Here is a 27223-nt window from a genome sequence, read left to right as displayed (position 1 = left end):
TATTGGTATTGATTCTTTTTTAATGTTTAGTAGAATTCTTTAGTGAGTCCTGGGTTTTTCTTTGTGTATAGTTTTTTAAAAATATATATTGCTAATCTCTTGTTATAGATCTATTCAGATTTTCTATTCCTCTTTGAATTAGTAGTTTGTACCTCCCTAGGAATTTATCCAGTCCATCTGGATTATCTGTTTTGTTGGCATACCATTGCCCATAGTGTATCTTTGGGTTTTTTTTTTTTTCATTTCTGTAAGGTCAGTACTTTTGTTCCCTCTTTCATCCTGATTTTGGTAATGGAATGTTCTCTCTTTTTTGTTAGTCTAGCTAAAGGTTTTAATTTTTTTTTCCCCAAACAATCTTGGTTTTGTTGATTTTTTCCCCCCTGGTTTTCTATTCTCCATTTCATTATTTGTACTGTAATCTTTATTATTTATTTATTTTTGCTTGTTTTAAAGTTAGTGCATCTTCTTTTTCCAGTGTCTTATGGTGGAATGTTAGGTTATTAATTAGAGTTTTTTTTTTTTAATATAGGGTATAAATTTCCCTTTCAGCACTGCTTTAACTGCATCCCATAGATTTTTCTACACTGTATTTTAATTTTTATTAATTTCAAAGTATTGTATAATTTCCTTTGTGGTTCCTTCTTTGGCCTATTGGATATTTAGGAGTGCGTTGTTTAATATCAACATATTTCTGAATTCCTTAAATTTCTTTCTGTTACTGACTTCTAAGTTGATTCCATTGTGGAGATCATTAGTTCAATGGTTTCAATCCTCTTAAATTTATTGAGGCTTGTTTTACTGCCTAGCCTATGATCTGTCATGGGGAATGTCTCATGTGCACTTGTGAAGAATGTATATTGTGTTGTTGGTAGATAGAGTCTCTGTTAGGTTTAACTAGTTTATAGTGTTGTTCAGCTCTTCTCTTTGTCCATCTGCCTTTTTGGTTTATTTATTATTGGAATTGGAGTAGTAAAGTCTTCAACCATTGTTGATTGTCAGTGTTTGACATTGTTAATTGCTTTATGTGTTTTAGGCTCTGTGTTAGGTACATATATGTTTGTTATCTTTCTTGATAGACTGAATCTTTTGTAATAATTAAATGTTTCTCTTTAACAATTTTTTTTGTTTTAAATCCTATTTTGTCAGATAATAGTCACTTCAGCTTTCTTATGGTTACTGTTGGTACGATCTTTTGTTTAATCCTTTTATTTACAATTTATTTGTATCTTTGAAATTAAAATGTGTCTCTTGTAGATGGCATATAATTGAGTCTTTTTATTCAGTTTGACAGTCTCTGCTTTTTGATTGGAATGTTCAGTCCATTCACACTTATGTTACTGTTCACAGAGTTAGATTTACATCTGTCATTTTACATTTTGTTTTCTATATAGACATTAGTTTTCTAATGCCATCATAACAAAGTATCATGAACTGGAGAGCTTATCACACACAACACAAACAACAAATAGAGGTCTGAAGTTCTGAGATCAAGTTGTCAGTGGAGTTGGTTCTTTCTTTGGCTCTCTTTGGTCTCTCTCTTTGGCTTTTTTTTTTTTTTTTTTTTTTTTTAAGATTTTATTCATTCATGAGAGACACAGGCAGAGGGAGAAGCAGGCTCCATGCAGGGAGCCTGACGTGGGACTTGATCCCAGGTCTCCAGGATCAGGCCCTGGGCTGAAGGTGGCACTAAACTGCTGAGCCACCCAGGCTGCCCTCTCTTTGGCTTTAAAAAATCCGTCTTATCCTTCTCTCTGTTCACATGATCTTCTCTCTGTCTTCATGTGTCCAAATTTTTGTTTCTTATAAGGGCACTAGTTGTATTGGATTAGGGCTCACCATAATGACCTCATTTTAACTGTATTCCCTCTGTAAAAACCCTGTTGGCAAATAAAGTAATATTATGAGGTGAGGGATTAGGACTTCAACATATGAATTTGGGGGGGGGGGCATAATTGAATCCATAAGATTTTGTTCCTGAATTCTTCTACTTCTTTCTTTTGAATATTTTCTAGTGTGACATTACATTATATGTATTTTTGAGTTAGTTACTTATTGGTTGCTCTGGGACGTACCATCTGTATCTTAATTTTCAGACTGCATGTCAGATTTATTCTGTATTTCAGTGAAATACTAGAAAAGTTACTCCTATATAGCTCTGTTGTTTCTCCCCTTTTATGTGCTGCTATTGTTATATATATCACATCTATGTAACAAACCCCCAAATACATTGCTGTAATTATTGCTTTATACAATTGATATCTTTTTAAGAAGCTGAGAGAGGAAAGGAGAGCAAGTATATATTTATAGAGTTTGTTATATTAACTGTCTTATTTGCCATTTTCATTTCTTCCTCTCACTTTTAGTTAGCGTATGGTATAATTTCCTTACTGTATTATACCTTTGCTCCTACTCACCTCCTCTTTGTTATTATCAACTGTATTTCATTTCAATATTTTAGGCCCCCAATTACACTTGTATGCATATTTTTGGCACAGCTGTTTTTTAAATAAACTAAGGGAAAGAAGAAGAAATATGCATTTATATTGTGTTTTATAATTACATAGTTATCAGTGCTCTTTGCTCTTTCATATAGATTTATATTACTATCTGTGGTCATTTACTTTCAGCCTGAACTTCCCTTAATATTTCTTATGAGATATTCTGATAGCAACAAATTCTCTCAGTTTTATTTATCTGAGAAGGTCTTGAGTTTGCTTTCATTTTTGAAACATTATTTTTCTGGATATAAGTTTCTTGACCTAGTTTTGAAATTCTAGCACTTTAAATATGTCCTCTCACTGCCTTCCAGTCTTATTGTTCTTGATGGGAAGTCAGCTGTTAATCTTTTTGGGGTTTTCTTCTACTTGATGAGTTCTTTTTCTGGCTATTTTCAAGATATTTTTCTTTGACTTTTAACATATCAGGTAAGAGGTGTCTGGCTGTGGATCTTTTTGTAGTTATCCTTCTTGAACTATGTTGAATTTCTTGGATGTGTAGATTACTTTACTTTAAAAAAAAATCAAATTTGGGAGTTTTTAGCCATTATTTTATTGAAATTTTTTTTTCTACTCCCTTGCCTCCCTCCCACCATTCTGGTAGTCTCATTATGCATAGGTTGCTGCTCTTAATAATGTCCAACATTTCTCTAAGGCACTATTGATTTTTCTTCATCCTTCTATCACTGTTAATTGGATTGTGTAGCTGGTATCAACATATCTTCAAAATCATTGATTCTTTCTTCTACCAATTCATATCTGCTTTGGGTCCCTTTAGTAAAGTTTTCATTTCAGTTGCTTTATCTTCATCTCTATTATTTTCTGATTTGATGAGACATTGTCATCATAGTTTTGAAAGCATAGTTTCCATCAGTTCTTTGAACGTATTATAGTGGCTGCTGTGAACTTGTTTTAAGTCCAAGATCTAGGCCCTCCTGGAGATAGTTTTTGTTGCCTTCTTGTCCCCCCACCCCCTGTATTGGTCATGCTGTCCTGCTTCTTTTCATGTCTAATAATTTTTTGTTGTTGAAAACCAAACATTTGTGATAATATATTGTAGCTACTCTGGTTACTGATTTCTCTTTTCCTAGGTTTGTTGTTACTATTTGCTTGTTTATCTGCTTAGTAACTTGGCTGGAGTACTTAAGTGAAATCTATCTCCCATGCAGCATGAAACCTCTGATGCCATTCTTGGGAAGGTGCAGCCTTGGGTATGGGCACAGTCACCCTTGGATGACTGATTTTAGCAGGGCTCTCTTTTGCTGCCTACTTTCCCGGTCTCTCTGCTAAAACTTTTGTCTGTTGGCATCACAGCCAGCTGTTAGGCTCCACTAATTGCTGGCTGATTACTCTATGGTTTTCAGTGACGTCCTAGTACATACAGTGCTCCACAGTCTGATCCAGTTACATCAGGGCCTTTTACAGAGCTAGTCTTTGAGGTTTCTTCCTGACTTCAGGAGAGCTCATCATAGTAGTTATCTCTTTACTTGGTTCACTCTGGTAATCTAGTTGGCCTATATTTTTTTCTTATTGCTTTCATAGAGTTATCAACCTCCACTTAATTATCTACACCAAAATCTCCATTGTTCTATGAGAATCCCTTAGGATTAAACTTGCCCACATTTTATTCCAAATAAATTGTCTGGAAAGTGTTTCTACATATTTTATTCTTTTACCTTCTCTCTATGCAAAAATCTGAGTCACTGCTTTGAATATGGGAGCAGGGACAATGATCCACTTCTTTTGGAGTGCCATTTTTGCTCTAATGACCAGGGCATTGGGCCAGAGCAGTAGCTTCTGGTCTTCCCAGCTTGCTTCTCCCAGTGTGGAATATCCTCTGTATGAGCAAACTGTGGTGATAGTAATTGACTTCAGTGTTATAAGCTATCTTTGCCAGCGGGGCTAAGAGTGGTTTGGAGGGAGGAAGGGAGCCCCTGGCCTCTTTGTCACTCTTGCTTAGAAATTAGCCTCTGAAACAGGCAGCTAGGAGAGGATGAGAAATATTGGCACCTGTCCATCCCAGGGAGATATAGCTAGTAGCTTGGGGGAAAGGGAGCCCTCTGTGGAATAGAAGTTAAGCTGCGAGAGAAGTGGCAAGGGAGGGAGTAGATCATGACTCAATTGACATAGGCTCTCCTTGTTCTTACCAAGATTTATTAGTTTTTCTTGAATAAATGTTTCTTCATTAACTGTATTACCCTTAGGCAATTTCTAGAGACTTTAAATAGTTGTTGGTGTTTTAAAATAATTTTTACCAGGTAAGGTTGTTTTGTTAGGGAGTGAGTCTACAGAGCTCCTCATACTGCTGTGCCAGAAGTTATGTCTCTCTAATTATCCTTAGATGAAACTGATTAGGGTAAAGGAAACAAATTAGTATAAAAACAAAGAGAACAAACCTGAATTCTAACTAATTTGGCTATTAGTGGTAATTATTATTTACAGATAGCTTGTTTGTAGCTGATTAACTGAAAACTTGATTCTTTTCTGTTATAACTCTATCAAAAAATTATTTGTTGAGTGATAAGGTTCTAATGTAGTTTGGCTTTTTAAATAAATTCCAAGATTTGGATATCAAATTCCAATAGAGCATTAAATAACCACTATAGAAGATTGAAGAATTGGTGGTTATATGCATTTTCTATGATGGGGATCTTTTATTATAGAAAATGTCAATGTGGTTATCAACTCAGAGTCTGGATGGGTTTCAGCATGTCTTCTCTGAGCCATCTCTCACATTTGCAGAGCTGACACAAATAAATTTTTTCTTACAGAGCACAGTCTTTGATTTAATTAATCAAGAAATCCTTATATAGAGTATCAGCTGCCTAGAAAGTCGCTGTGCAAGTAAACATAGATAACTCCACAAATGTAGTACAAGATACCTGTCTCCAAGAGGATAATCATCACTCAGGTGACATAGTTTCCAAACAAATGAAAAAATAACTTTTAACATAAAAGAGCATAGTTCAATGATAGATGAATAGTGCAGAGAGGTTCAGAGGAGGGTTTGGTACTTTAGGGTTGAAGCCATAGGTTTTAGTTAAAGCAGGGGCTTCAAATAGCTCTCTCTCTCTCTCTCTCTCTCTCTCTCTCTCTCTCTCTCTATATATATATATATATATATAATCTTTTTCTGATAGATCTTCAATTTGGGCAGGGCTCAGCAGGATAAGGCTTGTCTCTGCTCCTTGGCTTGGGAGATATTGGCGGTTGCTGGTAATTAACTGAGGGCTGGAGGATTTGCTTTCAAGATGGTTCCCTCATGTGACTAGTAAATTGGTACTCGCTTTTGGGGAGCAGCTCAACCAGAGCTCTTGGTTTCTCTCCTGGAAAGTTCTACAGAGAGGGCAAGGAAACCGAGGACTTGCAAAGGTCTTTGGAATTGCATACATTAGAATCCAAGAATATTAGAGTTTCAGTGGAAGAAACCACATTGTAAAAAGATGAAGGGGGGTGAATATTGCAGCAGGTTTATCTCTAGTCCAGAGAGTAAACAGTAAAAGGAGAGAAATTGGTTGATAGCAGAGAGATGATTCAATCAGATAAAGGTTTCTTTCAAGGTAAGGGAGATCAAATTATCACAGAAGGCAGAAGAGAAAGAAAAATGTTTATATGTGGCTCGCTTTAGACTTGGTTTCTAATACTATTGTATTTGAATAGTCTACCTGGAACTACTAAGGATTTTCTTGACCCTCCTGGGGTCTTGATGTTTAGATGCCTCTGTGCCCCAGGGAGCAAGAGTCTGAGATTTTTGAAGCATTTTTATAGCATTATATCTTTATATAACCTGAATCTAAGTACTTCCTGTCTTCTTGGAGAAGTCTCCTTCATAGATTAAGAGAAGTGTGAGTACTTCCTGGCCTCAAGCTAAGTGAAATAGGGCCAGTGGGGCAGGCAAAAGTATGGTGCTGAGTGGAAATTTGCATAGGAATTGTAAAAATTTTCTCTCAAAATCTGTGTGACTTTATTCATAATCACCTACTGATAGCCAGAGCTAAATGATACTGGAAGACCCATAAAGGACAATGCTCATGGTTTGTCAATACTAGTTAAAAGGATTATTAGCTGTTGAGGGGTCTCATTGCTAGAATTGATGACAGGGAGGCAATTTAGAGCTACTACTGAGAGCCGTCATCTCTGAGGGCAACTGCTGCTGCTGAGAGTTCCTGCTATCCTAAACTCCAGGGTAGAATGTTCAGGGGAACCAACTTTAGCTCCTGACAGCACTGACGGGAGCAAACTCAGTTGGGCTTTTCTTAAATACACTACTACCTTGACTGGCAAGGTCAATAAATCCTGCTCTGAGTTTCTGAGGAAACCCTCCAGGGAGCTAAATTTAGCTTAAAAAACAAGGCGCATTCTTTGGCCAGTGACCCAGTCTGCCCTCCTAGCAAACACTGATCTTAACGTTGATGGGAAGAATAGGTTGACACTCAATAGAGGTCAAGTGAAGAACAGATAGTATGGTAAAAAGAGCATGAGCCTTGGAGCCTATTTGAGACAGGTTTGTATGCATACTTGCTAGTTTCAGTTTCCTTGTAGATAACATTTAAAAAACTCCTATCATGGTGTTAGAGGGAGGGCTGAATGAGATAAGACATGTAATAGAGCCTGGTATGTTGCAGGTACTCAAAATGTGATTGCCAATAGTGTTCTTTCCTATCTGGACCCATGTGAAATGAAGGCCATGGGACTCCAAGGCATCCAGCCAGTTACTGAATCCTTGAATTATATCCTGCTTTTTACAAGGAAATAATGTAGGAGGCTCTAGTTTGAGAAAACTATTAAATAAAGGACTAGAGGCAGATCCCATGACTCTGAGAGCCTTCACATTGTTACATGCATGTGGACTCGTGACTGATCCTAGAAACATCATGTGTCCAAGGACCAACATACCCATTCCATGTGTTTCTAATGTTGACTCTAGACCTCATTATCATTAAACTGTTCAAAGGATCCTAGTCACAAAGGATGTTGTTTCTGGAAAAAGTTTTCAATATGTTTGTGTCTCCTTATGTATAAAAGATGGAAGCCACATTTCTCTTTCAAAAACCCACTGCTTAAAAAAAAAAAAAAAAAAAAAACCCACTGCTTGATTAATTTCTCCTTGCCCAGCTTTAGGCTTAATAGCTGGATGATTTGGGTCTCACTTTGCAATTCAAAATCTTAGCTTTCCAAAGATGCTTCTTGATTTGATGTTCCAGGTGGCTGAGAAGAAATGGACATTAAGTGATTGCTTATGGCTTTGAAAGGTCATGATCTGCTTCATGCAGGCTAGAGAATGTCAATCTGCACCTGAACTTTAAGCCTCATACTTTTCTGATTATGGATATAAATCATGTGACATTGGCAAGTAGCTCATTCTCATGCATATCCAATGCTCAATTAAGGCAGGACTCAGAGCTGATGGGCACTTCTGTGACTGGCATTTCAGGGGTATATTTATTTCCTTTCTCCCTTAACTCCTACATCAAAGGAATTTGAGTAGTTTGGCTGGTAGGCAAAAGGGAAAGCAATTCTTTACTTTGCATGTAATCATTTACACATTTAGAGCTCTCACAATGTGTCATTCTTTCACAACTCAAATTTTGCACATAATCCATTTACTTAGGATAAAATAACCGACACACTTTAAGAAAATATTGCAAGAATTATGGATGTGAGCATTTAAAACTTTGTCGTATGCTAAAAATCCATAAAGTTTAGAGATACACTGCTATTTTTGGTGTAGCATCAAATCATTGATCTGATAAGGAACAGTTTTGAACATTATGAAATATTATTTGCATCTAGAAATTGGTACAGGTAAAATAATTTAAAATGTTGCCCACATATATTGCATCTTTAATACACTCAAAGTCCGTGAAGTATATTTACATGTTTGTTTAACAAATGTTTATTAAGAGTGTGTCTTATGTGAAACCTTGAACTAGCATTTTAAAGATTTTTGTTTATTTACTTTAGAGAGAGAGAGAAAGTGTGAGCTAGGGGAGGGGCAGAGGGAGAGAAAGGATGAGAGTCTCAAGCAGACTGTGTGCTGAGCATGGAGCCAGACCTGGAGTTGATCCCAGGACCCTGAGATCATGATCTGAGCTGAAACCAAGAGTTGGATGCTTAACTGAGCCACAACTTGTGTGAAACCTTTGAACTAGCATTTTAAAAGGTATCATTATAGGTGGATGTACAGACAAATTTTATACACACATAATTGAGACAAGTACAGAATATTATATGTTTTTTAAAGGAAACAGTGTGCAGGAATGGTGAATTTTGTGAGGAGATCTACTTTACATAGAACAGTCAAGGAAAGATGCCATAGGATTTAACTAAAGTAACATTTAAGCTGAAACCTAAAATGAGAAGCCACCTATTTGGTGTGTAGCAGTAAAGGTGTGTTAGGCAGAGGAAAAGCAAGTACAGAATCCCTGAAAGGGAGTTTGGCATGTTGTAGAAATTCAACATGGTGTGACTGGAGAAGCATGAACAAAGAGAAGACTAGAATGATATCAAGTGGGTTTTCTGATTATCCCTAGGTAAGATGTGAAGAAGGTGGGACTCAGGGAGCAACTGTTCAGGCATACAGAAGCAATAAATATCCAACCTGGGCATGACATCTTGGCCTTCCAATTGTAAATCCCAAGCATGTTCTGCTATTCTAAGAACAGGGAGATGAGGGAAAATATGGACAAAGGATGCAAAAGGTATGGTGCCTGGCCCCTTGAAAATTTGTAGTTAATGGCAGACATGGATTTACCATATGCTGTCTTATCGATTCATTCATCTATGAGTCCTGATAAAGTTCTAGCATAGTAAAAATGAGGGAAAAAATTTATGGCAAACCACAGTAGAAATCCGCATTCTTTAAAAAACTTAAAAGTCAATATGAGGAAGGCAAAAGTAGAACATAACATTGTAATTGCAATGCTAGTTCATCTTCATCAACTTCATTGACTGCTGGAAGCTTTTGGGGACCTGGTTAGTTAGTTAGCAAGTGCCACACCTAGTTGGACCTCAACACAGGGCTTGAACTTAAAACCTTGAGATCAAGACCTGAGCTGAAATCAAGAGTGGGATGCTTAAGCAACTGAGCCTCCTAGGCACCCCTGTTGGGGGACCTTTCATCATTTAGTTGGTAAAACATGAGCAAGTTGTTATATCTAGGAGTTCAGGCTTCTGTGTTCCATGGTCTTTTGTCTTGATTTTCAAGGAAAATCATTTTCATTCTAAGATGTAGCAGATGCCTCTGGAATTAGATATTGTCCTAACTGGAGAAAATGGCCCCTGTAGGAGAAAAGTAGAGTGGTGTTATTCTCTAACTTGCTTAAACATCAGAGCTACTAAGAATCTTGACTGGAGTCAAATGGGTTGGGATACTGGCATTTTCAAGCTCACTAACACTTGAAAGAAGTAGTAATTATAAGGGTTGTCCAGTTGGCAGGCTCAACATAACCAACCACTAACTCAGGGCACAATGTGCAACCCTAAAGGCCTCTCTTATGGCCTTAAACAGACCCTCCCCTACTGTTAGCAGAGGATAAATTGGGCTAAAAATCAGGCCAGGGACCTAATTGGGAGTCAAATTACTGAGAGAACTTGATACACAACCTCATCAAATCACATATACTGAAACAGAGAATTGATAGGGAAAGAATGTGCTGGGGACATCTAGATGGAAGAATTTGAAAGCCCCACATTATCAAAATCCCTTTGGAACGCTCCATGCCTTCAGAAGTGGTCCATTATTTCTTGCCTAGAAACTATTACAAATATTTCCCTGAGGCAGAAGCCTTATAAAATGATAACATTCCTTCCTCAAGATTTGTCTCCACCTCTCTTAGGACATCCAGGGCAACTAGGAGAGGAGGATCGACTCACAAAGTTTCCCAACTGGCAAGATACTGTTGCAAAAATTGAAATGAAATACACAAGAGTTTTAGTTTTATATTGCCATTGTAACAAGTTACCATAAATTTGCAAAATGAAGCTATACAAATTCATTATCTGACATTTCTGTAGGTCAGAGGTCTAGCACCATCTCACAAGGCCCAAATCAAGGTGTTCTCAGGGCTGCATTCCTTTTGGAAAGTTCTGAAAGAGCATCCATTTCTTTGCTTTTTCTAGTTCTAGAGACTACCTGCACTCTTTGGTTCGTGGTCAGGTGTTCCACCTTTAAGGCCAGCAAGGGCAGGTTCAGTTCTTTTCGCATCACATCATTGTCATCTTCTCTTGGGCCTCCCTCTTCTATTAGGACTCTTCTTATATTGGCCCAGCTCAGATAATCCAATATACTCTCCCCATTTTAAAGTGAGCTGACCAGCAACCTTAATTCCATCTGCAATCTTAATTCCTCTCTACCACATAATGTAGCAAATTCCCAGGATCAAATTTCAGGAATTAGGATTAGGCATTTTGGAGAGGTTGTTCTTATGCCTGCCATAAAATATAATGATGCTAAAACTAGGGTGGGATATATGGTAAATGCTCAGCGAACATTTGCTATTATTCCCTGCTTCTAATTCTTGGGCTCTTGCTTTTAGGTGGAAAAAAAACACAACCATCTAAATCAGAGGCATCTCAAACCCAATGCTCTCCCCTGTTCTCAGTAAAATTCTTCTCTTCTGCTTCTATCTCTAATGTCCCTAAACTACCATTTCCTTCCCTTTCCCCAGTCTCTCTGTCATCCCCATCAGCAGATGATTTTGTTGCCTATTTTGAACAAAAAACTGAAGCCATTTGGAGTTGAATGACATTAACCTCTGGTGCTCCCACCCATTTATTTACCTACTCCTGCTCCCATTCTTGGGTCTTTTGCCACCGTTGTGGAAGACTGGAGCTCCTTCCTCTTAGTCATGGTCAACTCCACCCATATTCTTGGTGCCTCTGTTAGCTTGAGGACATGGCTCCCATCCTCTCTTCTCTCCACTTTTCCTGTGCATGTTTCTGTGGACCATTACACCCTCTGTGAGCTGCTGTCTGTAATCTCTTGCTTTCCACAACAAGCTTCTGTGGCACCGTTCTCTCCTGGCTCTACTGTTACCTCTCTTATCACTTCTTGATCTTCAAAGTCTCCCCTTCCTCAACTTGCCTCTTAATTTATGGAATATCCCAGATCCCATCCTCAGTTCCTGCTGCTCTCATTTCATTGTGAGGAGATACACTGTAATCTCCATCCAATGCATGGTGCTGTTTTCATCTTCCAAGCCTGAGCACTTTCAGGAAGCCTTCCTGTGACTCTTGTCCATGCCTTTCCTCTGAGTTCCCTTAGCACTCAGAAAACTATATCTAAGAATTAACATCATAATATGTTGAAATTGTATCTTAGCTGGTCTGTCTTCTCTATGATCCTGTGTGCTACATGTGGATAAAGATTTTAGTGATCTTTCTTTCTCTAGTGCCAACTAGAGAGGCTGACGCACAATTAACTCTTGATGTACATTTGTTAGTGTATCTATTTTGAATAGAAAACAGAAAAATAATGCCAAATTTATAAAATTCTGCACTTAACTCTATCATGTGGATACTTTTCTATAAAGGGAAATAACTTATTTCCTAACCAAAAGTTATTAGTCTCATTTGACTTTGCATATACATACCAAAAAAGAAAAACTTTTTTTTTGCTAGGCTGGTTAATATATAGCCATAAACAATATGGTATAAAGTAACTTTTCAAATATCAGCTTCCAATTTCTATATTCAGAATGTTTTCATTGCTCAACACATTTTTGGAGCTGCATTTATGGAAATGTGCTTAGATTTTTGCAGTGCTCCTGCGGCTCTGAATGTCCATAATATGGCTTTTTGTGATGGATGGCTGATTAAATGCTCTCAAAGTCCCCAACTGAGATCAGATTCACGCAATACTTACTGCAGCCTCGACCTAATAGGTCATTTTAATGACAACGAAATTTGGCAACTTAGTTCTTAAATTTTCTATTTATGTCAGGAAACCAAGGAGGAGTAGATACCTTTCTTTTTCTCTGACCTTTCTCCTACCTGCACTGTAAAATTGTCAAAGTCCCTGGAATAGCTGCTCTGTTGTCCTTGTAAGGGATGCATGCTTTATTGATGGATGAAGTGATATATCTGTATGCCAGATATAATTTTGCAAAGTCCTTCGGCTTGACGGAGGTTGCACAAACAAGAGAAAATGCTTGGAATAAATGCTTGGAAAAAGCTGCAAGTGCAGTTTTAATTGCTTCTCAAATCTAGGAAAACCCAAGTTAAGAAATAGTGTTCGGTACAATCAGTTTGTGATTCAACCTAACCATGTACCGGGCCTTCCTTTTCTATATCAAGCATATTGAATAATCCATCTCCAGAGATCTGGGTGGCTTCAGATAATGGAAACATATTTAGGTCACCTGCAGAATAACTCACATGTTGTTTTTAACCTAGCATTACAGGATAGGAGTTGTCCCAGCTTGCTTTGTCTGTACAGGAAGCACTCGATAAATATCTGGTGAAATAAATCCAGGTCAGACGATGTCCCCAATGCTGGGATACAAAGATAAATAAGACACATTTCTACCCTGGAGGAGCTGACAATGTGGCAGGAAAGAAAATCAGAGAAGCTAACAAAAGGGGATAATAAAATACGGTAGTAGCAAAATGTTATGGGAATCTAGTAAAGAGTAAGATTAATTGTTAGGTGGAACCCAGGGAGGAATCACAGAAAAGGTGATATCCTTCAAGACCCAGTAGGCAGAGAAGCTAGAGGAGACAGGAGACAGGAGAGGGTGGTTAGGAAGCACGTACGGGGTCTCAATGAGTGAGCACACGGAGTATCTTCGTGGAACTTGATGTAGGTTAGTTTGGTTGAAGCATGAAGATGCTAAAAGGAGGTCAATAAATCAGGTCTAGAAAAGCAGACTGAGTTTGGGTTGTTAAAGGCATCATAAATCATACAAAGGAGTTTGAATTTCATTTTCCCCATCGAAAACTCCATGTTGCCTGGAAGACTGGGTTTCCCAAAGGCTATTCCTGGGCATGCAAGTTCTAAAGGATGTTCGGGGTGGGGGATTTATACCAAAATACCTATTTAGCTTTTAGTTAAAGGTGGAAAGGTAATCATGTGGAGCCCAGTTGTGAGAAGTGGCATTGGTAGGGAATTTCCTGAAACATGTACAGTCCATCCATCTCTTAGATAAATGAAGTTAAACCAAATTAAACTGCATACTTAGGCCAAATAGTTCTGCTGCCCCCCTTGATGGATATTACTATCGTGTTTTTCAGTAAGATGAGATTGGCCTGCACCAAGAATTGTAATAGGAAATGATTTGATGAGACATTTATGTGCGCTTCTTCTGAACAGAGGGTTTGTCTTTATCTTGAAGGCACTGGAAGTGTTGTAATGGATTATGCGTTCTTCTTTGTCATGAATACTAGTTAAACCTAGAGCCAACTTTGCAGCTCACCTCTGTAGGAGGGTCCTTAGGGTATGTGTTCCTGGGTAATAACCGGACTCAGAATTTTGTGTGACTTTCTACATTTGTATTCCCTTTGCTTAATCTACTTATTTGATCCTATTGCAAGTTTTTGTAACCTCTCTGTGATCCTTCTTGGAAAGAAGAGCTGGGATTAGGAGAGATATCAAATGTACATCACTCACCACAGAGTCTGGCATACAACACCTACCAAACAAGGCCTTGCTTCTGTTGCTGTGGTTTTTATCAGTTCCACCTCCTCCATTGTACAGTTCTCAGGGTTGACAGAAATGGAAAGAGAGCGTATACTAATGGATGGAAATGATTTCCAAGATCTTTTTGCCATGGTCTTAAGTCGCATTAAGCACACAGAGCAGTGGACAAGCCTGAGTTGAACAATTAGCGATCCCAGGTCTCCAATCTTGTGCTGTGAAAGGGACAAATCAGTAAATCAAAGAGAATGGTAAATGAAGCCTCTCATCTAATTAGGGAGCTAAGTTATCACTATGGGCCTCAGGATCCTTATCTGTAAAATGGGAAAACTAACAAAATTTATTTTGTAGAGTCACAGTAAGGATTCTGACTATGTATATGTAAAGTGTTAAGAATAATGTCTGGCACATAAGTGCTCAGTTAACATTAGCAGGGGTTTTAAGGATTCAGACAAGTGGGAAGTCCCTTCCAGCTCAAGTCAACCAGGAAGGCTTCCCAGAGGTGGGATTTGAACTAGACTTGGTATGATGGAGGGAACTCAACTAGGCAGAGAGGAGCAAGGAGGTTAACCCATTTGGGAACTCAGTTTAAAAAAAGGCAGAGAGAAGGGAGATATCCAGTGAGGAGGAGACCTCAGGAGAGCAGAGATATTGGTGAAAGGTGCTATTAGGTGGAAGGCCTGCAAAACCCCGGCTTTTTGTGCCCTCTTGTGTCCTCCTTGGGCACTAATGCACTGCTTCTCGGTGGGCCTTCCCTAACCACCCCCTGAAGGAAAACCTACGCTCTTCTCTGAAAGACACTCTGAGCTCTTCTGAATCTTTCCTCTACCTTGTAGCCAGTAGGAAACTACATCAGGGTGTGGTAATTAGAGGGAATTACAGAAACTGTGGCCGGTCGCCTCCCCCCCCCCCACCCCCCTGCCGCCAACACACTCACACTAAGTTCCTACACACAGACTCAGAAAACCATGATTCTATTTCGGGCTTTCGAGTGCTTAGGAAGAAAAAGTGCAGGAAATGGGAAATGAGAAGGAGGCAGCAGAATTCCCATCTGTGCCGACACTGAAAGGTTTTTGGTACAGAACATGAGAGAAGCTTGGTGAGTCCCTGCAGGGGTGGCTGGACAGGCGCCCATGGGCAGCGCCCGAGAGGGCCGCGGTCATCTCAGAGACAAGAGTCACCAGGCTTCTTTTCTACATTTGTCTGATTAAAGAGAAGAAAATCTCTTTTTAAACATGTGCCCTCGTCTGCTATTTCTAGATTCCTTAAGATTTGGAGGGGAAAAAGATGAAAGATTAATTGAGATAATTTATCTTTAACCCAAGAAGAAGCCCAATGTTGAACTGCAGCAATGAGACGTGAACCAATGGAGTGTAGGGGAGGTGTGATGGACCTGTGCCCGCTGGTGACAGCAGCCATAAAAACAGAAGGATGAAGATGCAAAGCAAAGAGTGAAATCCCAATTATAGTTATCTGTTTATTTATACCCTGACACATTCCCAAATTATTTGAGCCTGCTGAAATTCAAGTTGAGAAGCCCAGCTCTCTGAATGAACACCTGCTAACACCATCGAGCATCACATTTCTTAAAGCAAATGCTAGACACTCTAGAGGGAGAGTTTTTCACTTAAAAAAAAATTCCTTTCTGCCATGCCACACCATCCTGAGTGGGGAAAAAAAGAGCATTAATCAAGCTGGCAATTCACTTGAATCAAACCTACATTCCCCATCTGTCACTGTTCTAAACGCCACAGAGAGACATGTTTCACAAAGGGAACTTTTCTACATTAAAATTTTTATTGGGGCATAAGAGACAGATATATGCACAAGTCATAAATACGCAGCTGGGTGGATTTTCACAGTGTGAAAATGTCCATGCAGCCAGCATCCTGATCAAGAAACAGAACATTACTGGGATCCCAGAGGCTCCTATGAGTTACCCTATACCTTCGAGGGTAACTCCTCCCATGATTTCTAACACCACAGATGACTTGGCCTGCTTTTGAGCTAACATAAATGGAGTCATCGACTCTCTTATAAATTCTTCCACTCAACATTATGTTTGTGAGATTAATTCACAACATTGATTCACTTATTCTCATTGTTGCATAGGATTTATTTATTTAAAATGCTGTGATTCACTTTTTTAAAAATAAGATTTTATTTATTTATTCCTGAGAGACACAGAGAGAGAGAGGCTGAGACACCAGCAGAGGGAGAAGCAGGTTCTCTGTGGGGAGCCCGATGTGGAACTTGATCCCAGGATCCCAGGACCATGACCTGAGCTGAAGGTAGATGCGCAACTGCTGAGCCACGCAGGTGTCTCTTACTTACTTATTCTATGGTGAACAGCCTTTCGGTTCTTTCCAGTTTGGGACCAGTGCAATTAATGTTGCTGTGAACATTCTTGTACCTGTCTTGCAATTGTTGGGATTATACCAGGAATGGAAGTACTGGATACATATTGAGTGTTTGCCATCCTTTGGAAACTATGGAAGAAGGCTAGACACTGGAATAAAATGATTGAAAAACCCAGTCCCCATTTGCAAGGACCTCACAATCCAGTGAAGGACAGAGCTGAGCTTGGCACATACTCTAGGATGTTTGTAGGGGGCATGTGCCAGAGCACCTGGGATGGAGGGGGAGGACAGGGCAGGTGGGAGTCAGGAAGCCTTCCCAAAGGCAATGACTCTCAAATTGACTTCTGAAGAATGAACAGATATAGAAGGAGGAGCAACGTGGAGAAGGCAAGAGAAGAGCACGTGGAAAAGCAGAGACAAGTGAGGAAGTAGGTCAAGTCCAGAGACCATGCATTACAGCAATAGAGAAGGTCGGAGTGTTTGGTGAAGGTGAAAGCCGACTAGACAAGTTGGGGACACACCAGGAAGGACCTTACTTTCCATCTATGGAATATACATTATCCTGAATGTGATAGGAAGCCACAGAAGATTCTTGGGCCACAGAGGGGCAAGATCAGTTCATGCAGGTGGCTCTGTGGAGACAAGCCTGGGAGCTGAAAAGGAGAAGGGAATGTGGTATCTTAGCAGATGGAAGCTAGGTGATTCTTTGAAGTCTGATTTTGGCTAATATCCAGTCCAAGAATCTGGATGGTTTCTAATGGAATATGGAGGATGTGCACAGGGATAAGGAGGGTGTGGGTGCCAAGTTTCAATGTGCAGAAACCACACACAGTAATTCATACAGAAAGCTTTTTGGGCCAGGAGGCCACCTGCTGACATCCAGACTGGTGCAGGCAAGGAGCCCTCTGCTCTGGAGTAGAGAAGCAGAGCATATGTGTGAGGAATTCACGCCAGAAAGCGAGTGTACTACAACGTGAGTCTGCAACAGTGGTGCCAAAATCTCATTGCTCTCCACTCCCTCTGGAGACCCAGACAGAATACAGAGTGGAGACAAAGAAGGTCTAATCCCACCCAGATTCCTGATAGACTTGTGAGAGGATTCTAGAAGAGTCTTCTAGCCTCCTCTGATTGAAATCATAAATTCAATAGTAATATTTTATGCATACTTAGCTAATACAGTGGCCTGGATGGAGCCCAGAAACTTGGTGTTAGGACTCTAACTGGATACTTCACATGGCAAAGAGGTATATAAAATGAAATATAATGGGAAGATCCTGATTATTAAATTTCCTTCTAGTATAAAATTGGTACTATATTAGAAAGTATGAGAAATTCATAAAAGCAGAGAACATTTGCTTCCTATTCCACAGGCCAAAGAAAGGCATTATTGAGAGATTTTTCCTCCTCTCCCTCCCCCCTTCCTTCTTTCCTTTCATACACACATTTCTTTTTTTTTTATTTTTAAAGATTTTATTTATTTATTCATGAGAGACACAGAGAGAGAGAGAGAGAGGCAAAGACACAAGCAGAGGGAGAAGCAGGGTCCATGCAGGGAGCCTGATGCGGGACTTGATCCTGGGCCTCCAGGATCACGCCCTGGGCCAAAGACAGGTGCTAAACCGCTGAGCCACCCAGGCGTCCCCACACATTTCTATACAGTTGTAATCATAAGGCAACCTTCATTTTGGCATAATTGGCATTATCTCATATTGCTTAAAATTTTTTGTGACCACAATTTTCCCTTTATTAAAAAAATAAAATTTCATCGCAAAACTTATAGAAAATATTGTGCAGAAAAAAAAAACACCCCTAAGTTCCCACCACCCAGAGATAATCATTCTCAAATCTTAGTCTCTTCCTTGATTTTGTATGTTCTTATCTATAATAAAAAGATTGCTTTATATTACCTTTAATTTTGCAACTTTTAAAATACTACCTCTGTGTTAGGAATATCTTTCCTAACTGTATCGCATTGTATAGCACCAGGTTTTATTGGAATGATTCCTGTTTTGTGACACTTAAGTTGTTTCCAATTTTTTTTAAAGATTTTTATTTATTTATTAATGAAAGAGAGCGAGAGAGAGGGGCAGAGACACAGGCGGAGGGAGAAGCAGGCTCCATGCAGGGAGCCCCGACACGGAACGCGATCCTGGGACTCCAGGATCAAGGGCAGGTGCTAAACTGCTGAGCCACCCAAGGATCCCCTCCAAATTTTCTTAATATAAACAATGCTGCAGTCCTTCAATTTTAAAAAATATATACTCTTTACATGGAATTGCTGAGTTGAAAAGAAAATCTATGTAAATTCCTTTTTTTTGTTTTAAGATTTTATTTATTTATTCATGAGACAGAAGGGGAGAGAGAGAGAGAGAAAGAGAGGCAGAGGGAGAAGCAGGCTCCATTCAGGGAGCCCGACATGGGACTCGATTCCAGGTCTCCAGGATCAGGCCCTGGGCTAGACAGCGCTAAACTGCTGCGCCACCAGGGCTGCCCAGAAAATCTATGTAAATTCTTAAGACTTTGACTACATATTACCAAATTTCTATCTAGGAAGCATATACCAATTTATACTCCCAACAGCAAAGTAGTGCCCATTTCTCTACAACTTCACCAATATTAGGTACCATCAATTTAAAAAAAATAAAAAACAAAACTCATTAATCTAATGGAAGAAAATAGAATTTTATCATTTTCTTTATTACTAGTGAAGTTTTAAATATTTATCTGTTTAAAGCATCATTTTTCTACCAGCATAGTTCTGTCATGTGAATATGCTATTATTTTATGTAAGCATCCTCTGTGGAAAGGGGAAAAGTATAAGGAGCTCAGGACAAAGAGCAAACATTACTACATGCATGTAGAACAATGTGACGAAATCTCACTGCCCTCCATCCCTTCTGGAGACTTCCAGGTTTTTTGTGTTGGGGGTACGTAGAAAATATTCCAATTATACCTAGTATTACTTTAATGTAGAATTATCCTTTTATGGCAGTTATATAAACAACCAGTAGTCTGAGAACAGAAGTCCATAAAGGCAAAGTAGACTAAATTTCTGCTGTTAATGTGTCTTTTTGTATTTAATATCAAATAAGACAGGAGTCATGTCTTGCCACATGCTCTAATGGACGCTGTTCACTCTTCTCAACCATGCACACAGGATTCCGGAGGTCTGAGGCAGAGTGACGTGTCCTCCGATGCTAACAGATCTACTGGAGGGGGCAGTAGTAGAAGTGTTGAGGAATCTTGAGGTCAGAGATGCTTGTACTAGCTCCTTTGCTTTTTCTTTGGGGATCATCTTCTGGCACCATTTAGCATGAGTCTCCTAGAGATTGAATAAAAAAATCTTTTTAAATTATCCTTGGTTTTGGATTAAACCTCTCCATGGTTTTTAGGAGTAGGGGGTAAATTTCACTAACACACACTTGAGTTCAGTGTATATGATAATGTGAACATGTGTGTGTTTATGTAGTTGGTGCTCAGAAATAAAAGGGTTTTGAACCTATTTGATCACCCCAAAGCTTTTTTTTTTTTTTTGACAAAACATAGTTTACTGCTATCCAAAGCATCTAGGGTTAAAACATTGTGTTTTCATGTGCTTCTCAGGTGATTCTGATGATCAGATTTGTTTTCTGGTCTCTATTTTGCTGATGTTTCCCATTCTAATGATTATTCCTTTGTATGTTATTTGTTTTCCCTACTGGCTCTTCAACTCTTGTTTGCTTCAGTGTTGTACTCTTCATATAATGAATCTACTAGATTTGCATATTGTGTGCAGGATTCAGTGTGCCGCTCTAGTGCGAGGTTTCAAGACTTTTCTTAGTTCTTGACAAGTCATCCCCATTTCATGTAGAGCATTGCTCTGTTCCCATTTTTTCTTTCTGAAATCCCATTAGAGCTAAATTCAAACTTCTAACTTAATCCTCCATATCTCCAAACCTATCTTTTGATTTTATACCTGTTTATCTCTCTCTGCCACCCTCTGGGTAATTTCTTCAGAAATACCCTCTGTGTCGTTAATTCTCTATTTCACTGTGCCAACAACTCTCAGAGCTAGTTGTTGCTGAATTTTATCCACAGTGTTTCATCTTGAATTCTACTCAGTTGTCTTTGTTTTTTTAAGATTTTGTTTATTCATGAGAGACACAGAGAGAGGCAGAGACATAGGCAGAGGGAGAAGCAGGCTCCCTGCGGAGAACCTGATGTGGGACTCGATCCCAGGACCCTGGAATCACGCCCTGAGACAAAGGCAGATGCTTAACCACTAAGCCACCCAGGCGCCCCTCTACTGGGTTGTCTTAAACGCCAATTCTTTTTTCTGTTTTTTTTTTTTTATGAGGGCTTTTAATTTCTCCCTTTATCACTTTCATAATTGTAAATATGCTTAAATTTATAGCTAGCACCACAAGAACCTGAGATAATCTAACGGTCTAAAGCTATTTTTCCCATATGTATATGTTGACTCTCCCATTTTGTGGCTACTTCCTTGATTTGTCCTTTGTGAGCATTTTTTCAGTTAGGATATAGTTTCTCTTGTGTACTTTAGGATATGGTAGTAATCATTCAGAGGAGTCTTACATTTGATTCTTTGATGAGGACCAGGAGTTTCACTGTCAGAAATATTATGGTATCTGTATTAATATCTGCATTTGGGGTTCCTCTGCTAAAATTTGGATGCTATGCCTATGCATGACACAGATTTTTTAAATTGCCATTTATTGTGGGAAATTTTCCCCACCCAGATACCTGAGGAGTGAGAATTTTGCCAGTAGCTTTAGTAAGTGAACATGTTTTATAGTACCCCAACAGAGTGGGAGCAGGTCTTCCTTGGTCCTCGCTTTATGTGTGAATTTCAGTTCTGACTCCTTACCTCTCCTTACCCAAAGGCCATGTGTCAAAAACCCCAACCCTTGGCTGTTAGGTTCTGTGGTCATGTCTGATATCCTCTGTTCTGGACTCCACTCCTGTATTTGCCACATTGGTTATGAGGTTCTTTATTTTTGGCATGTAAGGGTTTTGTCTCTCCATTTCTCAGTCTCTGTCTCCTTTTCTTCTTTGCCTAAATGTAAAATAGTTTCATGATATCTTATCCAGCATTTTCATGTGTCTGTAGCACATAGAAGGATGTCAGTATTAAGTAGATGGAATTAGCGTTATTAGTCAGGTTTGGAGACCACCAATGGGTGCAGCAGAGGGTATATGACTCTGAAACTGGAACCAGAGTTTGAATTGTGGCTTCACCCCTTTCTGCATAAGGTAGGTTGAGTCATCTAACCCCTCTCTAAGCTTTAGTTTTCTCAACAGGAAAATATGGATAATATACCTAGGGTCTTCCTTTAGGTATTCTTCTTATTGCTCTAAATTCCCTCCTGTTGAAATTGATGCCATTTTCTCCATCTTCCATTCTTATAGAAGCTGGAGGAATACTGCAAGTTTCTCATTCAATATTTTCCTCTAAAAATCAGATAATGGATACAGTGGTTGACTGAATGATCTTGCTAATTTCCTTTCACCAATGTATTTCCACATGCCAATGGACTGAGAAAACTCTGCCTAAACAAACAAACAAACAAACAAACAAACAAACACAGCCATGGAGCACCTGGGTGGCTCAGTCTGTTAAGAGTCTGCCTTCAACCTGTTAAGAGTCTACCTTCAACTCGGGTCATGATTCTGGGGCCCTAGGATCGAGCCCTGCATTAGGCTCCCTGTTCAGTGGGGAGTCTACTCTCCCTCTGCCCCTCCCCCCTGCTTATGCACTCTTGCTTGGATGTTCATTGGAAAGAAATGAATTCCATTTCCTAAGAAGTTTGCAAGGGGGCAAGAGAGGAGTAGACTTACATCTTTGGAGTCTCATTCCTCTCCCTTCTTGGCTGCTCTCTTTCCCTGGAGTGCAAATGAGTGAAACCGTATATTGGTTTAGAGGTTCTGCTTGGGTAAAGGTTTAAGAGCCAATAAATCTGTCAGAGTAGATCTCAGGCTGAGCCAAGGTGAATAGCCTCACAGCAATTTTTCCAGAGCCTCAGGATACCAGGCAGCAGAAGCAGAGAGCTCATCAGATGCCTGCTAACCCCCTGCCCGGGAGCTGAGATATCACCCCACAGGAATATGAGGAACTTTTCCCAAAAAGTTGTGTTTACTGTGTGGTAAAATCCCTTGTCAAACAGCAGAGCACTCAGATTTAAAAAGCAATTACAGAAAAAAAAAAAAAAAAAGAGACACATAAAAATCACAGGTCCTCTCAGTGAATTATCTGGTGGCTTGTAGATTCTAGGTGAACATTACTATTCATTGTGGAAGGCATTCTGGTGGTATCACTTGAGACATTTAATATATATGTCCTGTTTCAGCTCTCCATGTACAGAAATGTATGCTAAAGATAAACACAGAATCACTGGGTTGTCCATGGTGGCTTAATTTTTTTATGTTTTGTACTTTATTTTTAATAACAAAAAATCCAGAAGATATTAAAAATCTTATCAGGATACATTTTACAGCTGAATGTTCTATACATACTCTGTATACTCATTTGGAAAGGTGTCTAAGAGCATGACCTTTGGAGCCTGAGCTCTAATAATCTGTAGCTGTGTGACAGTGGACAAATCCCATCCTTATGGCTCAGTATGTTGATATATACAACCAGGATAATAGTAATATTTGAGCCATACAGTTATTGTGAACATCAAAATGAGTTAATGTATAAAGGGCTTATAATAATGTTGGACTCACTGTCAGGTACAAAACTATTATTATGTTAGGTAATTATTGTTAGTAACTAAAAAGGGCAAGCTAAGGCTAACTGCTTGGGTCTGGGCAATATACTTGTGGGGTTTGAGGTGAGAGTGAGCTTTCAGTTTTCATTTTATACCATTTGGATGGGCTACTGTGTACACAATAATCTCATTTCAAAAGTATACTAGCTAAGAAGACAGTTGTTCTGAAAGTTTGGCTTTTAATGGGGACTTTAAACAATCACACTTACTGATGGCCATATATTTAATGTATTAGGAACTGATTCCTGTGAGCAATCCCTTACATTTAATCCCCGACATCTGTAGTGCATTTTACATTCGGCAAAATGTTTTTATATTCATGAGTTCATTTAATCCAACTAACTGGATTATTTATGAATTCACTTAATCCCTGTGAAGTGAATTTTCATATGTATTATTCCAAATAGATGAGTGGGAGAGAGTAAGAGTGGATTGTTTTTTTAATTTTCCTCTGCTCATGGCAAAGCTGGGCAGGCAACAAAATTGAAGCTTAGGGTGTTAAGGGCTTACTTATGATCAGATAGCTCCTGGGTAACAGAAATAGATGAAAAGCCAGGTTTCCCCAGGCAAAGCTCTTTCCAGCAAACCATAATTACCCTGTGGATTTACAATCCCATTCTCTGCATGAACACTATTAAGTATCTGGTTTGGCAGAAGGTGGGTTTCTAGTGGGTCAACAGGAAATAACAGCCAAAAAGAAAGTTCTCAAAGTTTATAAACAAAGCTTGTAACTACCTCAGGATAAAGATGACCAGTGACAACATATAGTTGGCTTCTGGGCATAGAACCCTCAAGTGGGATAATGCTGGTAAGGTAAGACTCTAGAATAAGAAACTAAACTGCTCAAAGTGATGGAACCAACAGTATAATTAAAAATAGTAGCTATAGGATATAGTGGAGGTCATTAAGACAATGAATACATTTAAAGCAATAGGCCAAATAGCCTGCTATGTACGTCATCTGTGGCAAGTTGCTTTTCTCTCTGGTTTTCTCACTTCTAAAGTGCCTCTAATCCATTTATCAGTCCATTCATTCAATAAATAGTGCTTTTTAGTGCTGGACACTGATTATACTAAGTTGTATGAGGTTTATAAGGTCATAGCCTTCAAGGAATTTACATTCTGGTAGGGGCAATTAAACAGACAATAAACAAAATATATCAGATAGTGATGTGTCATCCATAGAATTAAAATAGGCTGGTGGGAAGGATAATGACTGAATACCCTAGATGGGTGCCCAGGGAAGGATTCTCTTAGAAGGTGACATTTTAGATGAAAATAATAAAGATGGAGCCATGTGTGAATGATAGAGAAGCTCATTCTAGGCAGAGGAAGAGCTAGTCGAAAGACTCTAGAAAGGGAATGAGGTTGGAGTTGTGAAAAACCAAGACTTGGCAGGCCAAAAGCCAGTGGATGTATTGTGCTGTAGTTACAGAGACTTTTAGAAGATTTTAAACTGACTTATGATCTGATTTGGGGTTCAAAAAAGTTTACTGTGGTTGCTGTGTGCAAGGCTGGAAGCAGAAATACCAGTAAGAAGCCATTGTAGTCCATAAGAAATATGAGGTCTTTGTCTAAGGTGAGAGAGAAATGCATAGAACTGGACAGATTCAAGGTGTTTGCTGGAGTAGGATCCACAGTGTGTATATAAATGGCTTTTGTGAGTTGAAAGAGAAGAATCAAAGATCATTGTCAGATGTGTGACTTGAACAACTGGTGAGATTTTGGTGCCATTTTTCAAAATGGGAAGAAGGGAGAACCTAAGGGGTAGTGTGTGTGCAGGTAGCAGTAACTCAAAAGTTCTCTATTGGTCATGCTAAGCATATGAAAATGTTAAGCCAGCCACTAGAATCAGGAGTTCTGGGAATACAACATAGTTAATGATAAATGTGTGAGAGTGATCAGCATAAAACTATGGGCTGGATGGAATCCCCTAAAGAGACTTAGAAGAGTGAGTATAGGATCCCAACACAGTTTTACATCAGAGGTCAAGTTGAGAACCTGGACCAAAGGAGAATGGAAAGGGTGTGATAGGAGGTAGAAACAAAATAATGTGGTATCTAGGGAAACTTCAAGAAGCAGAAAACAATCCAGTGTTAGGCCAGGAAATGAAGAAATTTGATTCCACATGTAGGAAATCTTGTTTAAGTAACCAGGTATATCTACACCTATATGTTATTACAGCCCTTAAGGGCTTGGGGAGGAGCCCTTAATGATAGGTTTGTCAAGGGGTCTAGAGAGTTCCATTGAAAGTCAATAGACAGGAATTCCAATATGTAGAAAATCTGAAGCACACTCCTCCGAAAGATAAATAAACGTGCAGTTTTAGCAGTCACTCCAACAAGGAGATTAATGTACTTCAAGATAAATGTAATAATCTTAATGCAGTAATCACACATAAGGAAATAAGGATTACATGTAAGTTGGCACTAGTCCAGAAGGCAAGTTTATCCATAGCTATCATATAACTATTAAAAATTTTCACTCCATAATTGATGTTTGGGTTTGTGGCACAACTTGAACAGTGTGTGTGTGTGTGTGTGTGTGTGTGTGTGTGTGTGTATTTTTTATAGAACTGCCTTCATTTAGGAAAACTGTAAAGTTGATTAGGGGTAGAAAGTACTGTGAGGACATGAGTCAACACAAACCCAAACTTCTCTACATTGAAATACCTAAGAACTTAGTAATGGGGAAAGAAAAGGAAAAGACAACACTAAGCAACGTGATAGGGAGGTGGAGTCCAACTTGCAGAAATAGCAAAAGGGGCTTTAGGAACGCCCATATCTAACGCTGAATTTCAATATAATTCTACACAAATACTTCATGTACCTAGAGAAAAACCTGTGGGCATGGACATTTAGAAACTTCATAATGAAAAAAGCTAAATCTTTATCCAATTTACTGGACAGTTGGCAAGCTATGTCCAGCTACACCAAGCTTCCAATCTGCACTTACTAACCTAACTTTTAAAATCTTAAGAGAAAGTTGAGAACTACTTGACATTTGAAGAAAGCCTCTAACATAATTAGGGACATCAAAACAAGAAAGGCAGAAAGGAAACTCAAAAGAGAGGTTTAATAAAACTATATTTAATGATCTCAGAGAGGTAAGCTATTTATTGTCAAAACAAGATCAGGATACTATTAAGAAAAAGGCAGAGATTAATTTTAGGATCAGAGAGGGTTCTTAGAAATTTATATGTGAGAGCTAAACTTATACAAATATAAAATTTGTGAAAGATTTGGAAAACAAGGAAATAACACCTTTTTGAAAAAATAGAGGAAACCAGGAGGCCTAACATCCTACCAATAGGGTATGGAAGAGAAAAAGGTCAAGAGAAATATTGCAAGGACATTTTTGGACCTGAAGTATATGTATATCCATACTGAAAAAGCCTCCTGAACACCTAGTATAATGTATGAGAAAAGACACACCATGTTGTGTCCAACACTTTCCAACACTAGAAAGACAGTAAAAGTTCCAATAAGGGGGAAAAAACAGGTTACACTCAAATGACTAAGAGTAAGAATTTCCGTGACTGCTGTACCCAGCACTATCTAGACAGAATGCAAATGTTTTTTGATGTTTAAAATCTAAAAAAGTATTTGTCCACCCTGACCTTTTCTGAGAAACCTTCTCACGGATGGCTCCACCCAGAGCTAGAAGGTAAACCAAGAAAGAGGGAATGCTATCCAGAAAACCAAGAAAGCCACCCAGGAGGGAGAGAAGGAAATCCTCTGGACAAGTATGACTAGTGGGTGTAAAGGTAGAAAGCACGCAATCCAGGTGAAACCAGATAACAAGGGACCTATAGCAGAAAGAGCTTCACAAAAAGTTTCTAACTAATGATCCGCTAGGCTTGCTTACATAGAAAATTCCATCAAGGGCTGTGATGCTTGAAGTTGGGGGAGTGGATGCAGGAGCCCAACTCTGCCATTTAGAATCTCACCATGCTAGTCAATTA

The 27223-nt window shown here is 39.0% G+C and overlaps 1 protein-coding gene and 1 long non-coding RNA gene across 2 annotated transcripts in view; both read right to left on the bottom strand.

The window, feature by feature from the left end:
- The window catches only part of LOC112922134 (uncharacterized), a 153175-nt gene that overhangs the window by 11078 nt on the left and 114874 nt on the right, over positions 1 to 27223 (bottom strand). The window contains exon 4 of the mRNA XM_072745314.1: positions 14130 to 14345. Coding sequence (XP_072601415.1) covers positions 14130 to 14345 — 216 coding nt within the window. The remainder of the gene's footprint in view (positions 1 to 14129; positions 14346 to 27223) is intronic.
- Positions 18800 to 22040, bottom strand: LOC140597279 (uncharacterized). The gene is made up of 3 exons (XR_011999144.1): positions 21811 to 22040; positions 21358 to 21546; positions 18800 to 19812 (listed from the first exon to the last, which is right to left on the bottom strand). It is a non-coding gene; the product is annotated as an uncharacterized lncRNA (long non-coding RNA).

Source organism: Vulpes vulpes, unplaced genomic scaffold (assembly GCF_048418805.1).
Source record: "Vulpes vulpes isolate BD-2025 unplaced genomic scaffold, VulVul3 u000000648, whole genome shotgun sequence".
NCBI lineage: Eukaryota > Metazoa > Chordata > Mammalia > Carnivora > Canidae > Vulpes > Vulpes vulpes.
The sequence above is the reverse complement of the archived record's forward strand: the minus strand, read 5'-3'. Positions and strand labels throughout refer to the sequence as shown.